Raw genomic sequence first — 26,850 nt, 5'->3', positions numbered from 1 at the left:
ACCAAGATGCTTGAACCTAAAGGAGAAGATTGATACATTTACATAATTAAAAAACTGTAAAATAAGAAATACTCTAAATAAAGTTAAGACAACTGGTACAGACTGAGAACATATTTATAACACATATAAATAGACAAAGAATAGCCAGAACAGATAAAAAATACCAAGTCAATAAGAAAAAGATAACCTAGTAGAAAAATGAAAAAGGATATGAACAGGCAATTCGTGAAAGAAAATTGGTCAATTAACATCTAATCGACTGTCTGTCCACTAAAGTAATAATATACTTAGAATTTTCATCTACCTTCAGCCTTTTACTAGTGTTGGTATCACCAGTTTAAGCATAGACCAATTACTTTGTTTTTGGGGCTCACTTATAGTTTGAAAACCACACAACCACAACATCAACTCTGAGTGACTTTATGAACACAACTCATGAGACATGGCCCTTTAACACAAGAAACAAAAGATCCTGACACAGGGATATTTACTTTTGTGGTAAATCTTGGGCTTAATGAACAGTTTCCTCATGAATACTTGATTTCAATGCTAGCTCTGAATACCTTCAAACATTAAGCCGACTGGAGAACCCTCATGCTACAGATCACTCACACGTGTGCTAAGAAGCCTTTATAATTAAAACACCAAGTTGGAAGAAACTTGTATTTCATTCTCATGTACACAGATGGGAATTCAGAAAAAGTTATTTTTAAAAAGGTACACTCTTAAAGAATATTTTAATTTTTAAAAAAATCAAAAGAAAAATTGAACAGTGCCTAAATCTTTATTTTTCATAACCTACATTTTTTTCAAATTAGACAGTTTTACACTGAATGACACAAAAGGAAACTTAAATTACCAATAGTTACACATAAGCTTGATTCCAGTCTTAATGAAAATAAAACAAAAATAAAAATCCTCAAGAAAGCTCCTGTTTTGTGAACTGGCAGCTGTTGGCTCTCCTTCAGTCTTCGATTGTCTGCTGCTTTCTGTGTAACCCCTACCGACAGCTCACACCCTCCTCACCTGCTTACCTTGTGAGAAACATAACCTGCAGCGCTCCTGACTACAGCTAGTGACAGCTGGTGATGAGCCTACAGGGGAGGGCCTGATCAGAAACATCATGACACTAACTCTTTAAGAAGGAACTACAATACTTGAAATTCATGTCTGCAGAAACGGGGCCAGATTCCTGTATTTCCAAAATATCATCATCACACGATTGTACAAGTTAAAATGTCATTTGTGATCGTTGTATCTCTGATTCTATACCTCAAAATACTGCTGGGGAAAAACAGTTACATTTTTTAAAATGTACAAAGCCATATACTACTAGCCATTTGCATCACAGCTTCCTGTTGTGCCAACTCTCATTCTTTTCTGTGTAGAAAATCTGAAGGATAGTATCAGGAAGGTTTTTAGGACATTATATAGTTATTTGGCATATCACTTTGCTTAATTAAAAAGGATGTTATAAAAATCCATCAGAGCAACGTTTCAATTCTGGATGCCACAGATTGGCTGTGGGAGCAGTCGCTGCAGCGCACGCCTCGCCACGCCAAGACTGGTCAGTGACCACCTTCATCCTACATGCAGCTGCTTAGCTCTCCACTCACCAGCAGGCACTGCCTCACAGAAAGGTTTTGTCATTATATCATTTGGGGATGACCGTGGTTCCCTCCTCCAGCAAAGATCACAACACTAAGAATTCCTAACCTTGGAGCTTGCCTTTCCAACGCTCTTTATGGGACTCATTAGTTTGGGCAGAAGAGGTCAGTTATTTCTGATTTTTTCATCAGCTATCTGGCAACCACAAATAATTTCCATGTTCCTTTTACAGGCATTTGCACAATATTAGCATTGTGGTGTACTTCTAGGTGTATAAAGGATGCTGGCTGCTCTGAGGAGGGTGTTTTCCTCCGGCAAGGTAATCAGGCTGGGCTATCTGTGATTTTCAGTAGTAGATTATTTTTCACTTCCCTTGAAGATACTGCCAGTTTCTGCTTTCTACATTACACTTCAAAAACCCTTTCACACCAACTATGATTAACGCATATTTACATACTTTTAGGAAGAGCATGGACACATCCAAAGGCTTTCATGAGACTGTCCACTTCCCTCTGCAGTAGCAAAGCGGCAGAATCAGCTCAACACACCAGTTTAAAAGGGAAGAAAAACCTCAACAAATTAAAATAATATTCAAACCACAACATTTAGTTTATCTACATCCAGCTCAATAGCAACATTTATAATATATCAATAATTTTTATCAGATTTTTCTCTTTAGGGTACCTTTTTAATATGTTCTGATTATTTACAACTGTACAAGCAAAGCACACACTCCCAAGTGCACATATTTAATACAGTATCGACTATTTGCATTTACAGAATTTTTCAACAATCTGAAAAAAGATCAACTGTGTAAGATCTTCAAGGTATATTACAAACATGACGGCTAGTTCTCGTACTCCAGTACGTTTACTCAGTAAAACTAGCGCCAGTAGATCCCACATCACTGAGTAACTGCAATCCACTCACGCCAACCCAGGGGCCGGTCTCCAGGAACTCTACGCTGTCTTATACAAAAGTTAAGGCAAAGTCATTTTCAAGTTTAAATAAAATTCAAGTCTTTAAATATTGGATGGAAATAACTTTAAAAAAAACAAAAACCCTCAGTCTTGTTAAATAACATTTTGTGGAATAAACTTGTATGGTTACATTTAGCAGGAAAGACTCTTAGTTTACTGCCTGCTGCTTAGAATACTTAAAGAAAAAATTTAGGCATTTTAAAAGAAAATAATTTATATTTAACTTTATTATAAACTGCTAGCTTTAGTGCATGCGGGTTCAGAGTGCAGCACTTCCAGAAGGGAATCAGTGAGACCCTCATCTTGGAGGTAAAGAGAGCGGGAATTCTTATCCTCCACCACCACAGGGCACCACAAACACATTCTCTCACGATTAAGTAATGTTCAGTCCGTGTGCCCATGCGGAGGTACAGGGAGACGCCCATGGAAGCTGGCTAACGTGTGGGAGACTTGGGAGCCCTATGGGCTTCCAGCCCTCCCGCCAGCTCATGGGAACAAAACACCACCAGGGTACAATGTCATGGTAACATGTCAGTGGGCAACAAAGTTTATGTTTTCATTTAAGTTCTATTCACAATGTGCTTTGAATTTATCTTACATATTAGCCACTGAGACTGGAGTGAGGAGCTGGTTACTTGCTTGCAGTGCATCGAAACTCAAGGTTTTAGGCTCTCAGGGGTTCTCTGCAGATTCATTCTGCCCAGTAGATAAAAAATGGACTGTACTTTTTACAAAAAGCTAGGATCACTTGTTAGGATTCTGAATGAGTACACGGCCCAGGCCAGTGTGTGGTATCCTCTGACCCATCCCTCCTCTAGGCTACACCCACAGCCCTCAGCTTCGCCCGTTTGCCTGTTGGTCTGACATCCTTAGAGATATGTACTTGCTAACCAGTTATTTTAAAAAATAAAGTAGCACAGTTCCGCTTAATTTAGAAAAACTCACTATTTATAGCTTGCATTCATAGCCACATGGAGGCTTAATAAAAAATATCAATTTGTTAGGATAAATGCATTTTCTATCCTGAAAAAAATCAGACTTATGCATCACCTCCAATTAAGCACCAACCTAAAATAAGGTTTATATTAATTAAATCCTGAAAAATAGATTTTTTCAAGAGGGGGGAACATCTGACTGAGAAGAAAAATAACTTGCAGGCATCTCATGGGCCTTGTCTACACTGCAAGCTCCTAACCAGCGGCTCATTCTCGGTACCGAGTGGGACAGTGCTTAGTTGTGGCGACCTCAGCTCCTCACAGCCCTCCCTGACCTCGGCGCTCACTGAGGGGACCTGGGAGGGGAGCTCTGTTCTCTGTGTGAATGCTTCCCTGCAGGCGGGGGTGAGGGCCGGCGGCCTGGTGGCCTTCTCTGGTCACTGGGTAGTCCTTGGTTGGACTTGGGGGCAGGGAGCTCTCTCTCCACCAGCTTCTTTTCTTCCTTCCCACAACCAACAGTGTTTGGCTTTTGTTCTTTTGGGGGTGGCAATGGGGAGGACGAAGGCTCTCTACTTGTCCTCTGGCAAATCTCGGCGTAGCTGGGTTTTCGCAGTTCCTGGGAAAAGACACAGCTCTGGGATTAATTACATGCAGAACATGACATCTCATCTCCAGGGGCAACAGGTGAAATACTGTTCTTCCAAGGTAAAAAACTTTTTTTTTTTTGGCCCTGGTTGGTGTTACTCAGTGATTAGAGCATCGGCCTGTGGACTGATGGGCCACAGGCTCAATTCCCAGTCGAAGTCACATACCTGGGTTTCGGGTTTGATCTCTAGCCCCAGTTGGGGTGGCAACCAATCAATATGTCTCTCTTATATCAATGTTTCTCTCTCCCCCACCCTCCCTCTGAAAGTCAATGAAAAAAACATCCTTAGGTGAGGATTAAAAAACAAAAAAACAAAAAATGTTTTCAACTGTAACCAATTCCCACATTAAAAAATATTTTTATTTTTAAAGATGCCATAAATTTTAAAAATGTAGTTTCCCCTGCAGCACAACTTTTCCACTAAGAAACTCTAGAAATATCTTGTAAAAATAGGAAAAACTAGGAAAGGCATTGATGTGTAAAGTGCTGACTGAACTCCTTCCAACTTGAAGCATTCTTGAGCCACATGAGGCCTCAAAGGAGGCCTGAGAAAACCAGGTGCCCCAAGAAGACATGAACAGCACCAGCTTTCTCTGCCCTTGCTTCCTATAAATAGTCCAGCTTACAAATGAACGTCAGAATTGTCTTTAAAATTTTTTGCATTCATTTCTAACTATAGAAGACTGGTGGTGTGGGTTTAGGAAAGAAGAGTTAAAAACTTGGACAAAAAGTTAGCAGGTTTTCACGTAAGTGGAAGTATTAAGGCTAAGTAACCAAAGAACAGTTAAAATTATTTGTTAAATAAATCATTTGTTAACTTGAAAATAATTTTAACCTAAAAAAAGTCTTTTCTTTAAAGAGTCAAAATAGTGGACAGTAAGGGTTTAACTCCTTAATCTAAATGACAAAGCTCACTAAGACCAAACTGAGGAAACAAAAACAGAACAGAATATGCTGGATCCACCTGGAGGGAAGGGAAGGAAAGGAGGGGGTGGGCTGGGCGTGATGGGCAGGGCGAGGTTCCTCTGTGTTCTCAGTACCCGTGAGCAACAGCCACACTCAGATGGAGCATGTATCCTATGGGGAACAGGAGCTGGAGTTTTGAGACTACTCAAAAGGATAAGCCCCCTCAACTGACACTAGAGAGCCCAGGGCAGTGGTGACAAGATATAAGCAATTAGCACATATCCAAGGTATCCTGCACAGGAAGCACACCGCACACAGCAGGAAAAGCCCACCAAATTAGACTGCTGACAATGAGCTGATCTGAGAAGGAGCTGCTTTCCTCCGGCCCCGTGCCCCTGGCACCTACCGTGGTGGTGCCGTTCACCTGCACCGATTTACTGGCGGTGGTGGAAGTAAGTCTGTCTGCACTCGGGGCTTCCCTCGGCTTCTCCACCACCTTGGGGTCCCTGTGAAAAGAGCACCCAACACGTGAGTCACACATAACAGCAATCCCAGTGGGTAAGGAGGAGGCAGCAGGATTATACTTACTCGGGCAGGTGGGCGGGGGAAGGGGTTCGTTCATGGGCCACGGACAAGGTGCAGGGGACTGGCCCTGAGGGCTCTCTGCAGGTTGCTGTGGGAAGAGTGCTCGTGCCTGCATCTGCGCTGAGGCTCTGAAAACCATTGGAGTTAGAGTTTACAGTCAGGTAGAGAAGCATGGGTCACATCTCTCATCTACAATACACCAACGGGTACCAGCCCAACTGACTCAGACAGCTGCCCACCCTCATTCCTGTGGCACCAGGTAGGTACTGTCGTGTGGGGTGGGCAGTCAGAAAAGGAAACAGAAACCAAATCTGTCCTCCTAGCTTGTTTTATCTGCCAGCTTGTTTTCCCAAATGAACGAATATCAAAAACACCTATTCATCTCCAACACCATCATTCATTCAGAACCACCTGAAAGCTGGATGAAAGGAAGTCCTACAACTAGAGAAGCAAAGAAGCAAGCACACTGAGACTGGTAGGAGGGGAGGAAAGGAGGACCGTGCAGGTGACACCCAAGTGTGCGGTTTATGTAATCGGGAGGGCCTGTGGAGGCTGCCCATAAGGAGCAAGGGGTCCCAGCCCCAAACCAGACCTCCAGTCCAGGTTTCCAGAGCTGGGAAGAGAAGTCCCCCTAACTTTCGGCTGTAAAAATCAACGGGGATTGTGGCTGTGGGACATGGAGGCTGCTGGACACACAGGTCCAGCACATGAACTTACTCAGACTCTGAACTCCAGCATCAGTCAGCTTTGGGAATCCAGACACATACGGGGAGAACTGGATTATCTGGCATCGGGGCAGGAACTGGGGGCAGCTTTCTCCCAGACAAGGGTGTTCACAGGGGTCATTGTTCCTGTGCTGGGACCTCCCCTATCACAGAGCTGACTGGCAGCCATATCTGAGTCTCCATCAGCCTAGCTCACAATGTTCACTCCACCCTGGTGATTCCCTGAGACCCCGTCCCATCCAATTTGCAGCCCCACCCAAACTTGTTTGCAGCTGCTTTTCCATATGAATGGCCTGTCCTGGCTCAGGCTTCAGACTTTCATAAAATCCCTCAAACAAGCTGCAGCTGATGTCAGCATACCTCGAAGTATCAATAGAAGGCCCAAGACCCAGCACTAGCATCAGCCTGACTTACTTCAAAGCTGGGCCTTGCCTTGGCACTTCTAAACCCAATACAATTGGCAGCCATCTGCAGATCTGTAGCTCCTGTGAGATAGCCCCAGAGCCAGTGCACCTGGTGGAAAGCTTCAGAACACACCAGATTACAACTCTACACATCCACAAGCAAAACACTCAAGGGGCAGACTTGCTTCATAGGGGTTCCTCCTGCACAGCAGCTCTCCCACTGTAGTTGCAGCTGGTCCTCACAGCCAATTGGCCTGGAGGTCAATTCCTCCCAGTGATGCCAAAAGCAATTAAGGCTCAACTTCAAGACTGTGCACACAGCCCACACAAAGGCTCACCTAGAGTGCTCAGCTCAGGTGACTGGGGAGGCTGAGCTACTGGGCCCTACAGGACACCCACTATATAAGGCCACTCCACCAATTCTAGGAGACATAGCAGCTCTACCTAATACACAGAAACAAATACAGGGAAGCAGCCAAAATGGAGATACAAAGAAACAGGTCACAAATGAAAGAAATGGAAGAAAGCAAACTACTAGATTCAGAGTTCAAAACCACAGTTATAATGTTACTCAAAGATCTACTTAGAGCTTCAAAGGACTTAGTGAGACTTTCAAGGACCTTATGAGAACGTCAAAGACATGAAAAAGGACCAGTCAGAAATTAAGTACACACTAACTAAAATAAAAAATAATTTACAGGGATTAAATAGTCAAGATTCCGAGAATCAAATCAACGATTTGAAATATGAGGAACCAAAAACATCCAATTAGAAAAGAAAAAAGAATCCAAAAATATGAAGATAGTCTCTGGGACAACTTCAAGCATAGCAACATTTGCATTATGGGGTTGCCAGAAGAAGAGAGAGAGCAAAATACTGAAAACCTATTTGAAGAAATAATGACAGAAAACTTCCTCTAGTAGGCACCTGAGCATTCTATATTGGTCCCTCTTACCCTTTAGGCCAAGAGGGACCCTCTTCTCACAATTCAATTGCTCACAGCTATTGCATGAGCTCTCTGTTCATGTCGAGGTTGAAGTCTCGTGATGACTGGTGCCATGGATCTGTCTCTCACTCAGTGGGGTGAACTGAGCCCTCCCTGGAGAAGAAACCCGGGTTCCCCAAGATATGTGATCAGTGCTGGGGCCCCGCCAGCAGGCGAGGGGATCCCAAGGCAGGTGCTGGGCATGGAGGCCAGGGGGGCATAGGCTACCAAGGAGACAAAACTGAATCTCACATCACCCTGCTTGGCCCTGGAAGATGGCTGGTTAGCCAGAGACGGGTAAGATTCCTCAGGGGAGGAACAACCTAAGACAGGCACAGTCGCAGAGGGGCCATCAGGTGAGAATTTGGGGGTCAACAGAGGTGGGGCACAGAACCTCACCCCCCCAACATTGCAGGGGCCTGAACCCTAGCCCCTTCTGAGGGAGGTCTCCTGCCCCCATGGCTGCTTCGTGCTTCCCATGCCCAGCTCAGATCAGGACCCAGCTACCCTCTCACTCCAACAAGAATTGTTTGAGTTGTCTTGTACCCATGGTGTGGGGAAGTGGGTTTATGATATCTAAATCTAGCCTACCACCAGGAATGCTCAGGACCTACTCAAGAAGGCAAATAATCCTTTCCACTAATATTTACAGGGTAAAATAAGATTGTTGTTAGAGTATTAAATTTGACAGTAAAATAGTAGTCAAGTTTTCAGGCAAATTTAAATTGGCTAGTTGAAACAAGCGAATATGCTAGAAAAATTAATTGTACTGGACAAAAAGGTGTTCCTAAAGTGTTAACTAAAATTTTTATTGGTAGTTCATCTCATGATAAAATTGCGCACCATGTAATGAACCTATAACAGTAATATTATAGTGCAAAATTAAAATTTAAAAGCCATCAAGACTACATTATAAAATTTTCAAAAGCCTCCTAATATTTAAATCAAGAAAGGGGGGGATAGTAGAAGAATATCATGTAATAAAAAATATCCTGTAAGTAAATTACATCTAGAAAATTAATACTTTAGAAAATTAATTGTAAGGCTAAAAGCAAGACACCCATGAAAAACACACAAGGTGTCAAAACAAGCCAGAGGAAAACCATTTGGGCAAAAATAAAATAAGATCCCAAGTCAAATTTATAGAAAATATTCCTTTATTAACTTTTGGTCAAGAATATGATTGTATATTTTCAGAAAACAACTCTGAGACCATGTGGATTCCAGCAACAGAGAGAAATCGACAGGACTACTCCAGCCATGAAGACAGAAGAGAAGCAGTCCAGAGATGGAAGACACCGACGTCGCCTTGCCATACTAGCAGTTAGCAGCTGTGCGTCACTGCAGGTTGCCAGGACCAAACCAGAGAGAGTCGGACCTGCATTACCACCATTTGTCCACCATCCAGAACTGAAATGTCATTGCTGACATGTACACATAAGAACTGTTTGACATTGAAGATGGGTCTCAAAAGAACTGTTGGCCCAGAAAGAAACTCACTACAGACTGACTCATTTGCCTGTCAGCATAACCATTATTGCTTTTCTCATTTTCGGTTCTTATAAGTGTATTTCTATTAGCACATGATCTCACTCATCTAGGGGAAATAATGAACAACATAGACTGATGAATAAGAACAGACCCAGAAACAAGGAGGCATGGATCAGACTGTTGGGCCTCAGAGGGAGGGTAGGGGAGGGTGGGGGTAAAGGGGAGAGATCAACCAAAGGACTTGTGTGCATGCATATGAGCCTAACCAGTGGTTAAGGACAACAGGGGGGGTGGGGGCATGCGTGGGGAGGGGTGTGGGATGGGAATGGGGGGATGAGGACAAATATGTGATACCTTAATCAATAAAGAAATTTTAAAAAAACAACAAAAAACAAACTTCCTCTACCTGGTGAAAGAAACAAATTTATAAGCCCAGGAAGTGCATTGAGTCCCAAACAAGAGGAACCCAAAGAAACCCATACCAAGACAAATCATAATTAAAATGACAAGGATTAAACACAAAGAGAGAATCTTAAAAGTAGCAAGAGAAATGCAGTTAGTTACCTACAAAGGAGCATCCATAGGACTGTCAGGTGATTTCTCAACAGAAACTATGCAGGCCAGAAGGGAGTGGCAAGAAATATTCAAAGTGATGAATAGCAAGGACATATAACCAAAATTACTCTACCCAGCAAAGCTATCATTTAGAATTGAAGGCCAGATAAAGAGCTTCACAGACAAGAAAAAGCTAAAGGAGTTCATCGCCACCAAACCAGTATTACATGAAATGTTGCAGAGTATTCTTTAAGAAGAAGAAGATCAAAAATATGAATAAAATGGCAATAAATACTTATCTATCAACAATTGAATCTAAAAACCAAAATAAATGAACAAGAAACCCAATGAACAAAATAAACTTGTGAGAAAAATAGAATCAGAGGCATGGAAACATGGAACAGACTGATGAATTCTCAGAGGGAAGGGGGGAGGGAAGGCAGGAAGAGATTAACCAAAGATCTTATATGCATATATACATTACCTATGGACACAGACAATAGGGTGGTGAAGGCCTGGGACAGGTGGAGGGCGGGGGGCAATGGTGGGAAAGAAGAGGGACATCTGTAATACTCTCAACAATAAAGATTTAAAAAATAAGGAGAAAAAAAATAAAAAATTTAAAAATAAAAAATAAAATAACACAAAAACAATCCCAGGGAGTGATGTGTTAACTTTCTCAATTAACAGGGGAATAAACTGAACTCAGAACTTTTAAATTAATCATCCATGGTCATAAGGCAAAGCCTGATACCAGATCTCCAACCATTGACACCCACCCCACCCCTGTACACAGTGACAGCTCATACATGCTGTCTTCTTCATGATGTGCAATTAATAAAGGCAGGAGAGTAAATAAATATTTGGAAGGGCGATTAAGTGTAAAAAGACATTTCCTAAAATTGTACTTTTCAAAGTAGACAAAAGGTTCAGAAGTAAACTAAACAGAAAAGTGCTGAGGGAGATGAATAGAACAGCAACATCTATACCACTTTGTCCCCAGCAGGGGTGAGCAGACACGTGCAGCCTCCCTGAGAACCATCATCTTTTATTACTTTGTATTCAAGGTTGGTGGAAATGTGGGAAAGGGAAATAACCTCCTCTTTTGGAAAATCTGTTACCAAGGATCTTTTGATCCTGACACGCTGGAATGTAAGGAGTCAGAATGTGACCAGCACCTCAAATGTGAGGCCTTCCCCAAGCTCCTGCACAGTTGCTAAGTCCCCTCCCCCCCAGCTCTGAATCTCAAGTGTCACAGAGATAGAAAAAACTATTGTAGGTGCTCCCAAAAGAAGCAGGGATGGAGGCTCTCACCTGGCCATGGAATCAGGCTCTGACTTTTTTAAAGTAGCAATTCTTTCTTCCAAAGAAATCTTACACAGAAACGTAAATATAAGAAGTAATAATTGCCCTAACCGGTTTAGCTCAGTGGATAGAGCATCAGCCTGCGGACTCAAGGGTCCCAGGTTCGATTCCGGTCAAGTGCATGTACCTTGGTTGCGGGCACATTCCCAGTAGGGAGTGGGCAGGAGGCAGCTGATCGATGTTTCTCTCTCATCGATGTTTCTAACTCTCTATCCCTCTCCCTTCCTCTCTGCAAAAAATCAATAAAATATACATTTTTTTTTAAAAGAAGTAATAATTGATAGGCCAGCTTGCTCTGTCCACCACTGGGGGGAATAAAGTCAGTCTGAAACTAGACCACAATCTTTATTTATTTTTTAATATATTTTATTGATTTTTTACAGAGAGGAAGGGAGAGGGAGAGAGAGTTAGAAACATCGATCAGCTGCTTCCTGCACACCCCACACTGGAGATGTGCCCGCAACCAAGGTACATGCCCTTGACCGGAATCAAACCTGGGACACGTGAGTCCATAGGCCGACGCTCTATCCACTGAGCCAAACCAGTTAGGGCTAGACCACAATCTTTAAAATGCACTTCGATCTATGAGGCACTTAGAACTCAGAAATTACTATTTAAAAGTTTAGAATAATGCGTCTGGATAGCGTGGCACAGTGGACTGAGCACTGTCCCATGGACCAAGAGGTCCCGGGCTCGATTCCTGGTCAGGGCACATGCCCAGGTTGTGCGCTCGATCCCTAGTAGGGGGCATGCAGGAGGCAGCTGTTCCATGTGCCTCTTTCATCAATGTTTCTATCTCTCTCTTTCTCTTCCTCTCTATCCAAAAATCAATAAAAACATACATTTTTTAAAAGTTTAGAATAATGCACAAGACATGCCAAGTTTAATATGTGATTGATATTATAACCTTGAAGGTTAAAAACAGGAGCAGTAATCACATACCAGCATAAAGAGGACTGAAAACTGGCTATAAATCCCATGTAAGCCTCAGCTTGGTGACTGACGGGCTTCAAGGTTGCATTTAGTCTAGATGCGGCCTTCTCCAATCTGGGGCAGGGGGAGGGGGAGTGGGGAGGGGCAGGGTGTTCTGATGCCTGACATCTGGGAGTGATATGAAATGGGTTTCCATTGGAAAAGTACATAGGGGGATTACTCCTGGCAGCAGCACAAATCTCTCTGTACCTCATTAACTATAGCAGATCCCAGAAGGAGTGCTGGAAAAGAATTCCGTGTGACTTCAGTGGTGCAAGCTGATTCCTGGGATCGTAATCACATAGACTGAAAGCAGCCTGTCTGGAGCCTACAGAGCTCATCAAAAGCCACAAGTATTAAAGTTATTTCAGGCTTCTTGTTATTTGTGTAGTTTACTAAAAATTATATTACTTCTGGTATAATCCAGGTTTTTCTGTTTTATTCTTCTGACTGGTAAATAAAGGCAGGTCCTGAATAGCAATAATAAAAATGCAATCTGAGTTTATGGGTGAGAGAAAGCATCTAAACTCCACACCATGGCACAAGTTTCTCCCTTGAACCTTGGCAGACTGGGAACTAAGAGGCAGGCTCCAGTCCTGGGGTCAGCTTTGACTCTACCATTCAAAATTTGTGTGGCCTCTGAAAACCCTTTACCCTCTCTGGACCTCCTCTGTCTGTGAAAAAAATTGTGTGTAAAGAGCTCAGCCCAGTGCCTGTTAGGAAATCAATGCTTAGTAAATGCTAGCAACAATTAAGCTTGTGACATGTATCTTACCCTTTCCTTTGATCCTAGCAGCAAGCTAGACAGCCTGTTTTCAAACAAGTCCTCAGTCTTCAAGTGGCCTGCTGCCCCAGGCAGTGGGGGAAAGTTAGACAGCCCCAATTCAAAGCTCGGGGATGGAGGTTTTGGTGGCGTTGGAGATTGGGTCTGACTCCTCTGAAAGAGAACAACACCACAAAGTTGCACAAGTGTAGACAGTACAGTGCTAAGAAACACACCAGAATAGTAAGGCAATAATCTGTTCTCTAATCTTCTGATTTCCACATCTGTCTGAAAACACAAACATAATCTGACCACAACAACACTTTGTCACCTAATCAAAGGTCACTTAGTAGGTCAAGTCACTTAGAAGGCAATTTCCACCATCGAGAGCATAGCTATAAAGCTGAGACCTCAAAGGCAACTGCTGTGCAGAGCTGCTTCTCTCTATGACCAAGACCCTTTGGTCCCTGGTACAGTGGGCCAACACAGACCGTGCAAGACACAGGTAAGCTGCAAAGTGATAGCTATGATCAAGGAAGACGCTGTGGAACAAGTGGGCCCCACTGTCAAAAATCAGAGTAGCCTGAGTCTAGACATTAACCTGTTCATCTCCAGACAAATTTTGTGTTATTATGAAATAGTGTGTAATTTAGGTCATAAAGGATAGTAAAAAAACAAAAAACCCCAAAACAAAAAGGCCACTCTTCCAACTATCTACAACTTATGTATGAAAGATTTCCATTAGAGTAAAAAACGGTTTAACAAAAAAATAAAAAAATAAAAAAATAAGGGGGGTTCAGTTATCCTGCATAATAAAAGGCTAATATGCAAATTGACCGAACAGTGGAACGACTAGTTGCTATGATGCACACTGGCCACCAGGGGGAAGAAACTCAACGCAGGAGCTGCCCCCTGGTGGTCAGTGCGCTCCCAAAGGGGGAGCACCACTCAGCCAGAAGCCAGGCTCACATCTGGTGAGCACAGTGGCGGTGGCGGGAGCCTCTCCCATCTCCGCGGCAGCACTAAGGATGTCGGACTAACAGCTCCCAAACTCTAAGAAGATGCAGGCCGGGCTGAGGGACTCCCCGCCCACCCAAGTGCACGAATTTCCACCAGGCCTCTAGTCTGAAAATAAACTTATAGAAACACTGTATTTTTAAATCCCTAAGTAAAAATATGGTATTAAGAGATTATCACATTCCTGACTTCAAGAAAGTAAATTCAGCAGAATAATATCCAAGTGTAAATCATCAACCCAAGCTCTCAGGAAAAAGGCAGTGATATAATTTTATTGAAAAACTACAATCAACCTGTTTTAATAAGCTAGAAGTAATTTTGTAGGTGTTCAAGTCCTTGGCTGAAGGCAAAAAGGAACAGAAAGGAAATGAAGTTTCTACTTAGGTGGTATTTTTGTTGAATGTTAGCCACTTTGAGTGGATGCATTGCTCTCATGGGGCTCACTTAACTTCAAAGGGCTGATACTCCCCAGAAACTTATACTAACAGGAAGATCATTCCCTCCAGAATCAGAATCTGGAGAAAGTCTGTTAGAACTCAAGTGAGAGCAGGTTAAGGATGACATGGATATGAGGTGGCAGCAATCCCATGCCTCCTCTGGGCAGCCTGCCAGCCACTCTCCTTCATTACAGTGCAGGCACTGAGAGCCTCACTCTGCTCAGTCATGAGCTCTCGGAGTAGAACTTGCACTAACTAACAGGAGCCATGATGGTCTCTGTAATTCAACAAATCTAGAAGGCTATGCATAGACTTTATGATCTCAAAGCAATTTTCAGGTTTTATTTTATAGATCTTCGTGTTTTCAAAAGATAAGCATTTCTAAGGAGAAAGACTTCACAAAAATTTACTACATCTCGATTTTTCGGGACAAAAGAGGCAAGCAACAACTGCCCAGACACAAGAGGTACACAATGACAGGACCTACTGATGAGATTTGCTCTTGAAGGTAAGTGTCTAACATTTTTTAGCATCTGATGGGCTTTAGGTGAGGTATGAATGCTGCCCTAGTCCTATGGGTTTGGTCGGGCCAACGCTCACCTGTATGTTAAGTTTCTAGATTTCTGAAATCATCAGACTGTGCAACAACAGGTGCAATCTCTTTAATAAGTATAACTGTGTTACGTACCTGGGCTTCTAAGTGGTTCCCAAGTATGAACATGTGAATGAGGAACATGGAACAAAATGAAACAGAAATGGCAACGAAAGAAAATTACACCTTTTTAGGTGATACAGTGAGTGAGCAATGGGAGTAACTCATGTAAGATAACTAGACTCTGAAGAGATTCAGATGCTAGTCTTGCTAGTCTAAACATTACAGCAGGGGTGGGGAACCTTTTTCTGCCAAGTGCCATTTGGATATTTATAACATCACTAGAGGCCTGGCGCACAAAATTCATGCACAGGTACGGTCCCTAGACCTGGCCTGCGATCAGGGCCATCTTCCCTGGCTGCCGACAGTCAGCCCCCCAACCCTTGGTTCCCCGTTAACCATTGGGCAATCGGAGCCTGCCAGCAGGGGTACGAACCGAGAGGTTGGCCATTCCCATCCGCTTGCCGGCCCTGTCCCCCGCCATGGGTTGCCCTGTGTGGGGCTACCAGCAGGGCAGGGGCCTTGGCCTGGTGCCACCAGCGTTCACCGCGACCCATCCCCGTTTCCCGATGGCGACAGAGCCTGCCGTGCAGGGGAAGGGACCAAGAGGTTGCCCGGCAGGTCCCAACCGGGCAATCAGGGCCTGCAGACAGCTCCTGTGTTGAGTGTCTGGCCCCTGGTGGTCAGTGAACATCATAGCAACCGGTTGTTTCCAACATTCGGTTGATTTGCATATTACCCTTTTATTATATAGGTTTCGAAGGCCATACAACATAAACTTAAAATTAGTCTGCTATATTTGGTCAAACATTTTATTAACTCACCCCTAATGCCTTGGCAGTGCCAGGCCAAATGACTTCGAGGGCCTTATATATTTCCCACCCCTGCATTACAGGAATAATTAATTCCAACTGAAATCAGCTGATATAAATTGCCTCGCCAAAGGGTTCACTAAAAACTAGACTAAATCAGCTATAACATAGAATTATGGGAATTATGACTAATTTGCACTTTCTAAGTTCCAAAGAAAACACATCTTCTGTAATGGGAAAGTACATACTTGATGACTCAGGGGACTGGACCAATAATTTTCCTATCTTTGCCAAGTGTGGAGTTTATTCTACACCTGCAAGTCCAGGAAACACTGTTCCTTCCCTCACGTCTTCCTGCAAACTGCCAGAATATTCTCCACGACGTGTGTGGAAACGCACCATATTAGCACTCGACAAAGCTCAGTAGAGAACTACGCATAGGCTGAACTGTCATCACCCAAGAAGATAGGACCCCGTCTCACATGCCCATCACTCACATAAACCCACCACCATAAGTTACAGCAGAGGCAATAATGCCTTCTGCATAGTGTTTTGAAGGAAAAAGATGGGTGAAGTATTTTCTACATGGGAAAAGTTTATTCTGTTTGCCAAATTGTACAAGTCCAGTTACTTTAAATTATAATATACTAGTGGCCTGGTGCATGAAATTCATGCAAGGGGGGGGGTTTCTCAGCCCGGCCTGCACCCTCTCCAATCTGGGACCCCTCGAAGGATGTCCTACTGCCGGTTTACAGGGATCGGGCCTAAACGGGCAGTTGGACATCCCTCTCGCAATCTAGGACTGCTGGCTCCTAACCACTCGCCAGCCTGCTCGTCCCCAAATGCCCCCCCCCACCAGCCTGATCACCCCCAACTGCCACCCGTGCCAGTGTGCTCTCCCCCAACTGCCCCCTGTGCCAGTGTGCTCACACCCAACTGCCACCTCTGCTGGCCGGCTTGCCCCTACCTTCCCTCCCCACTGGCCTGCTCACCCCCAACTGCCCCCCTGCTGGCCTGCTCACTCCAAACTCCCCCCCCCCCGCAGTCCTGATCACCTCCAACTGACCCCCACTGACAGACTGCTTGCCCACAACTGGCCCCCCTGCTGGTCTGCTTACCCCCAATGGCCCCGCCCCCCACCAGCCTGATGACCCACAACTGCCCTCCCCTCTTGGCCTCTAACCGCCTCTAATTCGGCCCCGCCACCATGGCTTTGTCCAGAAGAATGTCCGGAAGGTCTCCTGGAAGGTCTCCCAGTCTAATTAGCATATTACCCTTTTATTAGTATAGACAGAGGCCTGGTGCACGGGTGGGGGCCCATTGGTTTGCCCTGAAGGGTGTCCCGGATCAGGATGGGGGGGTCCCACTGGGGTGCCTGGCCAGCCTGGGTGAGGGGCTGAGGGACATTTTCAGGCTGGCCACACCCCCTTCAGGGTGGGGGGTCCCGCTGGGGTGCCTGGCCAGCCTGGGTGAGGGGTGATGGCTGTTTGCAGGCTGGCCACGGCCCCCGGTGACCCAAGCTCCCAGCCCCTCCTTTCATTCTTTTACCTTTTTTTTTCCCCAGCGCCTCCTTGAGTGGAGGCCAGGGCCGGTTGGAAGCAGGTATCTGGGATTTATCCTATCTAATAAAAGCATAATATGCAAATTGACCATACCTCCGCTACACCCACAAGCCAAGCCCACCAGCCAATCAGGAGCAAGTATGCAAATTAACCCAACCAAGATGGCTGCGGCCACGGAGCTGCAGCAAGCAGGAGGCTTGGGTTTCCCCGGCAATGGAGGAAGCCAAGCTTCCCTGCCGCCCTGGCCGGCCCAGGCCTACACTCAAGGCTACAAAGTTTCAATTATAGAAGCTAAATAAATCCCAACAAAAATGGCGGCAGCCACGGAGCTGGAGAGAGCAGGAGGCTTGAGTTGCCCCCGGTGATGGAAGAAGCCAAGCTCCCGCAGCCCTGGCCTGCCTTGGCCTCCGCTACAAAGTTTCAATTATAGAAGATAAGTAAATCCCAACAAAAATGACTGCGGCCACGGAGTGAGCAGGAGGCTTGGCTCCGCTCAAGGCCACAAAGTTTCAATTATAGAAGATAAATAAACCCGATACTGGGGCGTCTGCTTGGGTCACTGGGGGGCGTGCCCGGCCTGCAAACCACTACAGGCCCCTCGCTCAGGCCGCCCCACGTCCCAAGGGAACCCCCACCCTGATCCGGGACACCCTTCAGGGCAAACCAGTTGGCCCCAACCCGTGCACCAGGCCTCTATCCTATCTAATAAAAGAGTAATATGCAAATTGACCATCACTCCAACACACAAGATGGCTGCCCCCATGTGGTCAAAGATGGCTGCGACAAGATGGCCAGCAGGGGAGGGCAGTTGGGAGGGACCAGTTCTGCAAGGGAGGGCAGTTGGGGGTGATCAAGCATGCAGGGGAGGGCAGGTAGGGATGACCAGGCCGGCAGAGGAGGGAAGTTGGGAGCGACTGGGCCTGCAGGGAAGGGCAGTTGGGGGGGACCCAGGACTGCAGGGGAGAGCAGTTAGGGGTGACCAGGCCTGCCGGGGATGGCAGTTAGGGGCAATAAGGCTGGCAGGGGAGCAGTTAGGCATCAATCAGGCTGGCAGGGGAGTGGTTAGGGGGTGATCAGGCTGGCAGGCAGAAGCGGTTAGGGGCAATCAGGAAGGCAAGCAGTTTGAAGCCAGCAGTCCTGGATTGTGAGAGGGATGTCCGACTGCCCGTTTAGGCCCGATCCAGGTAGGATCGGGCCTAAACGGGCAGTCGGACATCCCTTGAGGAGCCCCAGATTGGAGAGGGTGCAGGCTGGGCTGAGGGACACATACCCCCATGCACGAATTTCGTGCACCGGGCTCTAGTTTATCTATAATTGAAACTTTGTAGCCTTGAGCGGAGGCCAGGGTCGGCTGGTAGGGCAACCTAGGCTCCCAGCCCCTCCTTGAGTGGAGGCCAGGGCCAGCTGAAAGGAGGTATCTGGGATTTATTCATCTTCTATAACTGAAACTTTGTAGCATTGAGCAGAGGCCAGGGCCAGCCAGGGTGAGCAGGAAGCTTGGCTTCCTCCATGGCCGGGGGCAACCCAAGCCTCCTGCTCTCTCCAGCTGCTCTGTGGCCACCACCATCTTGGTTGGGTTAATTTGCATAGTCGCTGTGATTGGCTGGTGGGCGTAGCGGAGGTACCGTCAATTTGCATGTTTCTCTTTTATTAGATAGTATAGTTAACCACACGCAAAGACTCATGTGGACACCAGAAGATAGACTGCATCATGTGCATAATATGTTCTGGCTATACCCACTGCACAATACATATGTGCACCATGTACTATCTCAGAAAACTAGCCACCACCTTCTCCCCATTAAAGCATCAAAAATATCAGCTATCACTTCATGGATATCACATAAAAAGAAAACTTCTTTTAAAATGCTCCTTATTACATCTTAACATTATTCTTAATGTAACTGTAATTACATTTCATGCTTGTTTAATATAAATTAGATTTAAATGTCTTGCGAAAATAACACAAGCTTGATGTACTCACTGTAAACTTCTCCTCCTTTTTCTTCCGGTAACCAAAGGAATTTTTCCTAGAGGAGAGAAAAGCAAAACAGTTAATTTTTTCCCACTTGGAGCTTTTTTTTATTGTTGACACTATTACACATGTCCCCCATTCCCCACTCCACGTTGCCCACCTGCATCCCCCTCTCCCTTGGCCTTCGTCACTGTTGTCTGTATCTATGGACTATGAATGTATGTTCTTTGGCTAATCTCTTCACCTTCTTTTATCTAATACCTCCCACCTCCCTCCCCTCTGACATTTGTCAGTTTGTTCCATGTATCTATGTCTCTGTTTCTATTTTGTTCATCAGTTTGTTTTGTTCATTAAATGCCACATATTAGTGAGATTATATGTTGTCTTTCGGACTGGCTTATTTTGCTTAGCTCAATAATCTCCAGGTCCATCCATGCTGTTGCAAGGAGTTAAGAGTTCCTTTATTTTAATAGCCACATACTATTCCATTGTCTAAATGTACCACAGTCTTTTTATCCACTCATCTACTGATGGGCACTTGCACTGTTTCCAGATCTTGGTTATTATAAATAACCCTGCTATAAACATAGGTGTGAATATATTCTTTTTGATTGGTGTTTTGGGATTCTTAGGATATAGTCTCATAAGTGTGATCGCTAGGCCAAATGGCAGTTCCATTTTTAATTTTTTAAAAAATATATTTTTTTGCCGAAACCGGTTTGGCTCAGTGGATAGAGCATCGGCCTGCGGACTCAAGGGTCCCAGGTTCGATTCGGGTCAAGGGCATGTACCTTGGTTGCGGGCACATCCCCAGTAGGGGGTGTGCAAGAGGCAGCTGATCGATGTTTCTCTCTCATCGATGTTTCTGACTCTCTGTCCCTCTCTCTTCCTCTCTGTAGAAAGTCGGTAAAATATATTAGGAAAAAAAATATTTTTATTGACTTTTTACAGAGAGGAAGAGAGAGGGATAGAGTTAGAAACATCGATGAGAAAGAAACATCGATCAGCTGCCTCCTGCACGACCCCTACTGGGGATCGAGCCTGCAACCAAGGTACATGCCCTCGACTGGAATCGAACCCGGGACCTTTCAGTCCACAGCCTGACACTCTATCCACTGAGCCAAACCAGTCAGGGCCATTTTTAATTTTTTGAGGAAACGCCATACTGTTTTCCACAGTGGCTGCATCAGTCTGCATTCCCACCAACAGTGCATTAGGGTTCCCTTCTCTTCACATCCTCACCAGCACTTGTTTGTTGATTTATTGATGGTAGCCATTCTGGTAAGGTATGAGGTGATACCTTATTGTAAGTTTTTTTATTTAAAAATAAATTTTTAAAAATTTGATTTTCGAGAGAAAGGGAAAGAAAAAGATAGAGAGTAAGAAAGAGAGGAACATTGATGCAAGAGCAGAACATTAATCGACTGCCTCCTGCATGCCCCATATTAGGGAGTGAGCCCTCAACCCCCCCACTCAGAAATTGAACCAGTGACCTTTTGGTGCACAAGACAACGCTCAACCATCTGAGCCACAATGGCCAGGGCTCAATATAGTTTTAATTTGCATCTCTCTGATGATTCCCATTTGGAACATTTTTCATTGGGCACATGTAGAGCACACATATTTAATCTTAATGATTTTGTATTCTTTTACAATGACTTTTGATTCAAAATCCCAACCTTAAGAAGTGTAAGCAAAAGAAACAAAAACTGTATAGTAAAGGACTAAAAATGATGTCTAGATAGGAAAATAAAAATATTAAAAGAATATTCCTAGTGGCTATTTCAAATTTTTGTTATATCTATCTTGAACATCCATTCAATTGGATGACAGGATGTGTAAAATCTGACACTGAACTACACAGGTGAATTGTGAGAGGATGATGATAAAATGTATTGGATTTATCATCAAAATGCAACTGGCTCCTAGTAGAGCCTAAATGCCTGACTGTAGCCTGGCTGGTGTGGCTCAGTAGTTGAGCATTGACCTATGAACCAGGAGGCCACAGTTCAATTCCCAGTCAGGGCACATGCCCAGGTTTCAGGCTTCATCACCAGTAGGGGGCGTGCAGGAAGCAGCTGATCACTGATTCTCTCTCATCATTGATATTTCTCTCTCTCTCTCCCTCTCCCTTCCTCTCTGAAGTCAATAAAAATGTATTTAAAAGAAAATAAAAGCCTGACTGTAGACATCCGTGACCATGGACTTGAGCCGCCCATCATGATGGGGCACGGAGCCATGGAGATAGGCACAAGCACTAGCACCCACCAGCAGCAGAAGCAGCACATCAGAACCAGGGCTCCAGTTCTGTGCATCACTCCCTTGTGGGGAGTCCCTCAGCACAGGGACAAAGGGGGAGGAGTTCCAGACCTGGATTACTTATGGCCATGCAGTGTCAGATCGCCTCAGGAGTGCCTCCGAAAGCTAGGGTGCAGGGAGATCACTCCGGAGGGCAGAAGTTCAAGCAACATATTTGTTATCCAGTGTCTGGTTACAGAAATGTCTGAAAATACAGATGTTTATTGGTTCTCGAGCAGAGGAGCTAAGGATCTGGCTGTGTGCTAGACCCACAAAGTCCAAGACTCAAAGTCTGGTGACAGAAGACCTTGGCAGTCTTATGGAAGGAACTATGAAGGCATCTGTGTTGAAATTATCCACTTTAGCAGAGACCTCTGACAGCTAGGAGAAAAGTGGTGACCAGCCAGCCTCTTCCTGGTCACCCCAGGTGCAAAATAGTCACACTTGGGATCCTGGTGCCGAGGCTAGCCTGTTTATCATCACCTTAGAGTGGTGCCAGCCCTGTCCCATCCTGGAGGAGGCAGCATTTCTGCCTGCCACCGCCCCATCAGCACCACTCAGTGAACCTAAGGAGATGCCACTTTCACCTAATAGTGTCCATGCAGTGCTGGTCAGACCCAGAGGCCCATCTCACAGCAACAGAAGTGGTGTGTGCCCCACTATGGGGAGCAGGCTGGTTAAGTGAACACTCAGCTGCAAGACTAGGGGCCAGCAGCACCCTCAGAGGATGTCGCTAACTAAGGAGAGCATCATATGCTTTGCATATGACCAAGCTTGGGCCATGGCAGCACATAGGTCCAGCCACCACGGAGCACAGCCAATATTCTACCAGCACAATTTCTACTTCCTGTGCCCACAACTTTGAATTCTGGTGGTTTGGCTGTCTTGATCAACAGAGCAGAATGCTCTCACCGGTGACATAACAGTCAGTGTCTGCTCAGCTGGGATTCCTCCTGCCACTGCACCTGACTGGGTGACTACTCTGCAGGCTGCTGCTACAAAGGGGGTTGGAGAACCATGTGTGGTCCAAGGGGATTCCTTGGGATGCCTTGCACAGCTCCTTAGGCCCAACACATGAAGTTAATGGAAAACAAAACAAAAACCAGAAAACGGAGAGTGCTAGTGGGGGACACAGCCATCGTGGCTCAGGAACTACAGCATCACCCTCCAGCTGAAGCACTGAGTGCCGGAAGCCTTGTCTAGAGACAAAGGAAATGTTGAGGAAGAGGAATGAGCCACCTATCAGTATAACCAGGGCTTCCTGACTGGCTTTTCCTTGTGCGTCATGTGTAATGCTGCACACCAGCTCAACTCCTCTCTCCTGATGTCTCGCTAGTGGTAGTCGCAGTCCTCAGGGTACAGAGGATTTGTGTGGGAGTCTAATTGTTGGGCAAAGGCATTAACTCATCACTGCTGTAGTTTGGAAATTCCAATGCTGTGGGAGGATTATACATATCCATGTGGCCACAGTTGGATAGTGCTGGTCAACCAGATCTTCTCAGCTTCAGGTACCTTTAACCTTGTGTGTGACCCGGGGCAGGTGTTCCTCGGGCCCTGTCTTTCCATTGCCAGGAACTTTTCTCAACAGCAAGCATTACAGGTAGACAGAGAAGGAGAGGAGCTGGGAACCTGTCTACCTGGTGGCATTTTTTAAAATTGTCCCTCTAGCAACATGATAGGCCCCTCATTAAGGTCTGGCCTCAGCTCCACAAGTCCTGCTCCAAGCTTTTCAGTCTGATAAGTCCAAACACACCCAATGTCCCCCTGCCCTATGGGTAGCAGCTGCTTCCTGAAGTCTGTATTTCTTCAGTGTCCCTCTTTGCCTTTCAGCCCTCCGATACCTGTTGAACTAATTTTATATCAAATTTCTTGAAGATATGCAGTCCCACGACAGTTCTCCTGCAGCGGTGCTGTCTTCAGCCATTCTAACTCTTATCCTACAACCCCTCCAAGGCCTAGCCATAAGGCTTAACCACCATGAATACAATGGACTGCCTCTGGTCCCTCACACCCTGAACCTGCACTGGAAGCACCTGTTGAGTCAAGAAAAAAGGAACCAATGTCACTGGAGTCTTTGCATGTCAAACGCTGCACTGTACATGCTGTATGAAACACTTAGAAATTATGTTCACCTAAAGTATTCAAAGCAGTTTTTTAAAAAAAACACCTTAGGTAAGTTGAGCTAGTTATCTGTAAGACGGGGTTTCCTTCCTGACATCTTGTATCAAATAAACCACGGAGAGAACAAACTGGATAAAGCCAGCTTCAATCTGTCAGTCTCGGGCAAGAGAGCAGTGACTGAACAACGCCCAGGACTCACTTCCATCTTTTTAATCTCCTCTCTCTAATGGAGTGCAAATGGCAGAAGGTAAGACAGCAAGCAGCTGCAAGCTGCATCAAAGGAAAGGAGAAAAGAGAGTGGACACAGTCCACTGTTAGGATGCGGCAACGATCCAGATAATAACCACAAACATTGTGGGACCAACGTTACCTGACTGAACACCCAGGGATGGAAATCACCCCTAAATGTGAACAACAGGCAAATAAACTTAGTACTAATGAAATTTAAACTCTTGACTGCCTGGCTATACAACTCATTACCTGTCTATTGTGTGATCCTGTTGGCTGGAAAAGGAGCAATACTGGAACAGAAAATGTGGGCCCTCTGAATGGGCAGGAATGGGAGGAGACTAGAGGCTCACATATTGTGGAGTCTGGTATCTACTCTGCTTGAACATCTCCACAAATAATGACTGTAACCTTACATGGTTCCATTCTATCCATAGTTTATATTAAAACAAAGATGTGACCAGTTAGGTCTCTGCTCTAAAAGTAACCCCTCTGGCCCTAGCTGGTTTGGCTCAGTGGATACAGCCTTGGCCTTGACTGGAATCAAACTCAGGAGCCTTCGGTTTAAAAAAACAAAACAAAACACCTTAGGCAAGTTCAGCTAGTTATCTGTAAGAGGGGGTTTCCTTCCAGATATCCTGTATCGAATAAACCATTGAGAGAACAAACTAGTTCCCCAGTGGGAGGCCTGCAGGAGGCAGCAAATTAATGATTCTCTCATCATTGATGTTTCTATCTTCCCCTTCCTCTATGAAATCAATAAAAATATATATATATATTTTAAAAGTAACCCCTCTAACTATATAAAACCTTTGATGGTTAGAGCCTTCAATTTAATTTTCTGTGATGTATTTGAAATGACTATAAAAAACACATCTTAATTAACAAAATTTAAAAATATTAATAGTTTATCATTACATAGTACCCATCCAACAACAGTTCTGAGTAACTTACCTGCCTCTACCTAAGCCAGGAGAGGATTCGAGGCTGCTCTGCTCCACCCGCCCAGTTCCTGTATCTCTCTTGGCATAAGCTGGAGGGTTCTGTATGCGGGTTCTAGGTTGGCCTGTCTGCCTTGCTTGTGGGCTCCGCACACCGTTAATTAACCGATCCGCGGTGAAGTTAAATATTGATGGACTTTCTAACAGCCCAGGTCCTCTCTCTGCACTAGGAATGGCGTGGCGCAGATGGGATTTACTAGGATTCCTGCAAATGAAATGTTTATAAAGGTTCAATTATGAGTGATCACAGCATGATGAAGTAAGCATGCTCACACAGAAATGTCTAAGGTAAAATGTGCTCTCTATTTAGAAAAAATATTAAAGTGGTAAGAATAGTTGAAACATGATATGTCTGATAGTGCTGACAGTGCAAACCTGTAACTACAGTATCAATTTTCAAATGAAAAGCAGGCTCACACGGTTGCACGCTGCCCCAGAAGACTTTGTCTAAAGAGAACCCCCTGCATGTAGGCACTACAGCATCATTTTGTGTAATCATATGTTTCAAGTAGTTTTATCTCGGATGAACATTACTAGTGGTCAAGTATATCATTAGCAATCATCAGGAAGAGCCTCTTTACTTAGTTAAACAGGAGTCATACACATGGTTAGAACGACCAAGGTTTAACACATTTTATTTTGCTTTGCTTTTAAAATATACAGTGGCAGTGACCTGTTATTACAAATGGTAGAAAAATAGCATTTTAGTGAATCACGCAACTTGCCTGCTTCTTGGAGGGTATTGTCTGAGTGAAGCCAGAGGAGTTGCTGCAGGTTTGAAAGTTGGAGACGTAAATCCATTTATAAATCCAGTATTTGGAAATGGAGTTACCTAGATTCATTAAAAACAAACAAGTCAACAAACCATAACCAGACTTCGAGTTGGTTAACACTGCCTAAGATGATAACCAATGTCATTCCTTGATGTGTCAAGGAGTCTATGTTCCATTTTATACTTAAAATATTCCTTTAGGAAAAGCATTGTGTAAGATTATTGCTAATGGCCAAAGTCAGGCTGGGGCTAAGACCTTTTCCAATGCTGTTTTAGATCCTCCCAGCAAGCCTCCAGGAAGCGGATACCCACACATGGAAATTGACAAGAGGGGGGAGGCACCTGCCAAGACCCCACATGCTTGTCTGAAAAGCCCAAGTGCTCAACCTAATGAACTGCAACACTACCTCCAGGCTGATAAGAAGTCAGCAAATTTCTCCTTAACCCCAATGACTTTAATGGAATTCCTCAAAACGCTGGTGGAGAGAGACAGACTTGAAACTTTGACAGAATCCCCAATGCAATAATGAGAAATTCCATAATTTGAAAGAGTCAGACTATTTAGAAATATGTCAATTACCCCAGAACTAGATTCTGACGATTGTTTTTCACAGGAAGACTCATCAAGAAGAATCCTTTCATGTATAAACTTTTACATGTAGAACTCTGGTATTTAAACAATTTTGCTCAAGAGTTTAAAAATAAATTGGTTGCTAACACAATAATTTAATATAACTTTCTGAGAATTAATAAGCATCATCTCTTCACTTCTGCTCAAAAATGCAGTGTGTTTTAGAGCAAGCAAAGAGCCTCACGTATCAGACCAGGAGCCATCCCAAATGGCCAGACAACTGATCTAGCGTCATTTGGAAAATTATTCAACACAAGAGGTTACGGACTTTCTTTCCTTTTACAGGTCTCCCATGACATATTAACTACATGGCTAGCAGTACACTTGTACAGAATATAGTAAATACTTCAAAAAAGTAGTACATTTTCTTAACATTGGGATTCATTCAGAGGCAGACACAACTCTGCACGTTAGCACTTGCCTG

The 26,850-nt window shown here is 44.6% G+C and overlaps 1 protein-coding gene across 3 annotated transcripts in view; it reads right to left on the bottom strand.

Annotated features, from left to right (window-relative positions):
• Positions 1-765: 765 nt before the first annotated feature.
• LARP4B (La ribonucleoprotein 4B) overlaps positions 766-26,850 on the bottom strand; it is a 100,999-nt gene continuing 74,914 nt past the window's right edge. For all 3 annotated transcript variants that reach the window (XM_079769243.1, XM_079769244.1, XM_079769242.1), the window contains 7 exons: positions 25,749-25,855; positions 24,977-25,228; positions 19,385-19,430; positions 12,933-13,094; positions 5,664-5,788; positions 5,482-5,581; positions 766-4,139 (listed from right to left, as the gene is read on the bottom strand). In XM_079769243.1, the coding sequence (XP_079625369.1) occupies positions 3,867-4,139; positions 5,482-5,581; positions 5,664-5,788; positions 12,933-13,094; positions 19,385-19,430; positions 24,977-25,228; positions 25,749-25,855 (1,065 nt within the window). In that variant the 3' untranslated portion in view covers positions 766-3,866. The remainder of the gene's footprint in view (positions 4,140-5,481; positions 5,582-5,663; positions 5,789-12,932; positions 13,095-19,384; positions 19,431-24,976; positions 25,229-25,748; positions 25,856-26,850) is intronic.

The sequence above is a fragment of the Cnephaeus nilssonii genome (genome assembly GCF_951640355.1).
Source record: "Cnephaeus nilssonii genome assembly, chromosome: 1".
Lineage (NCBI taxonomy): Eukaryota > Metazoa > Chordata > Mammalia > Chiroptera > Vespertilionidae > Cnephaeus > Cnephaeus nilssonii.
This window is presented reverse-complemented; position numbering and strand designations above follow the sequence as displayed.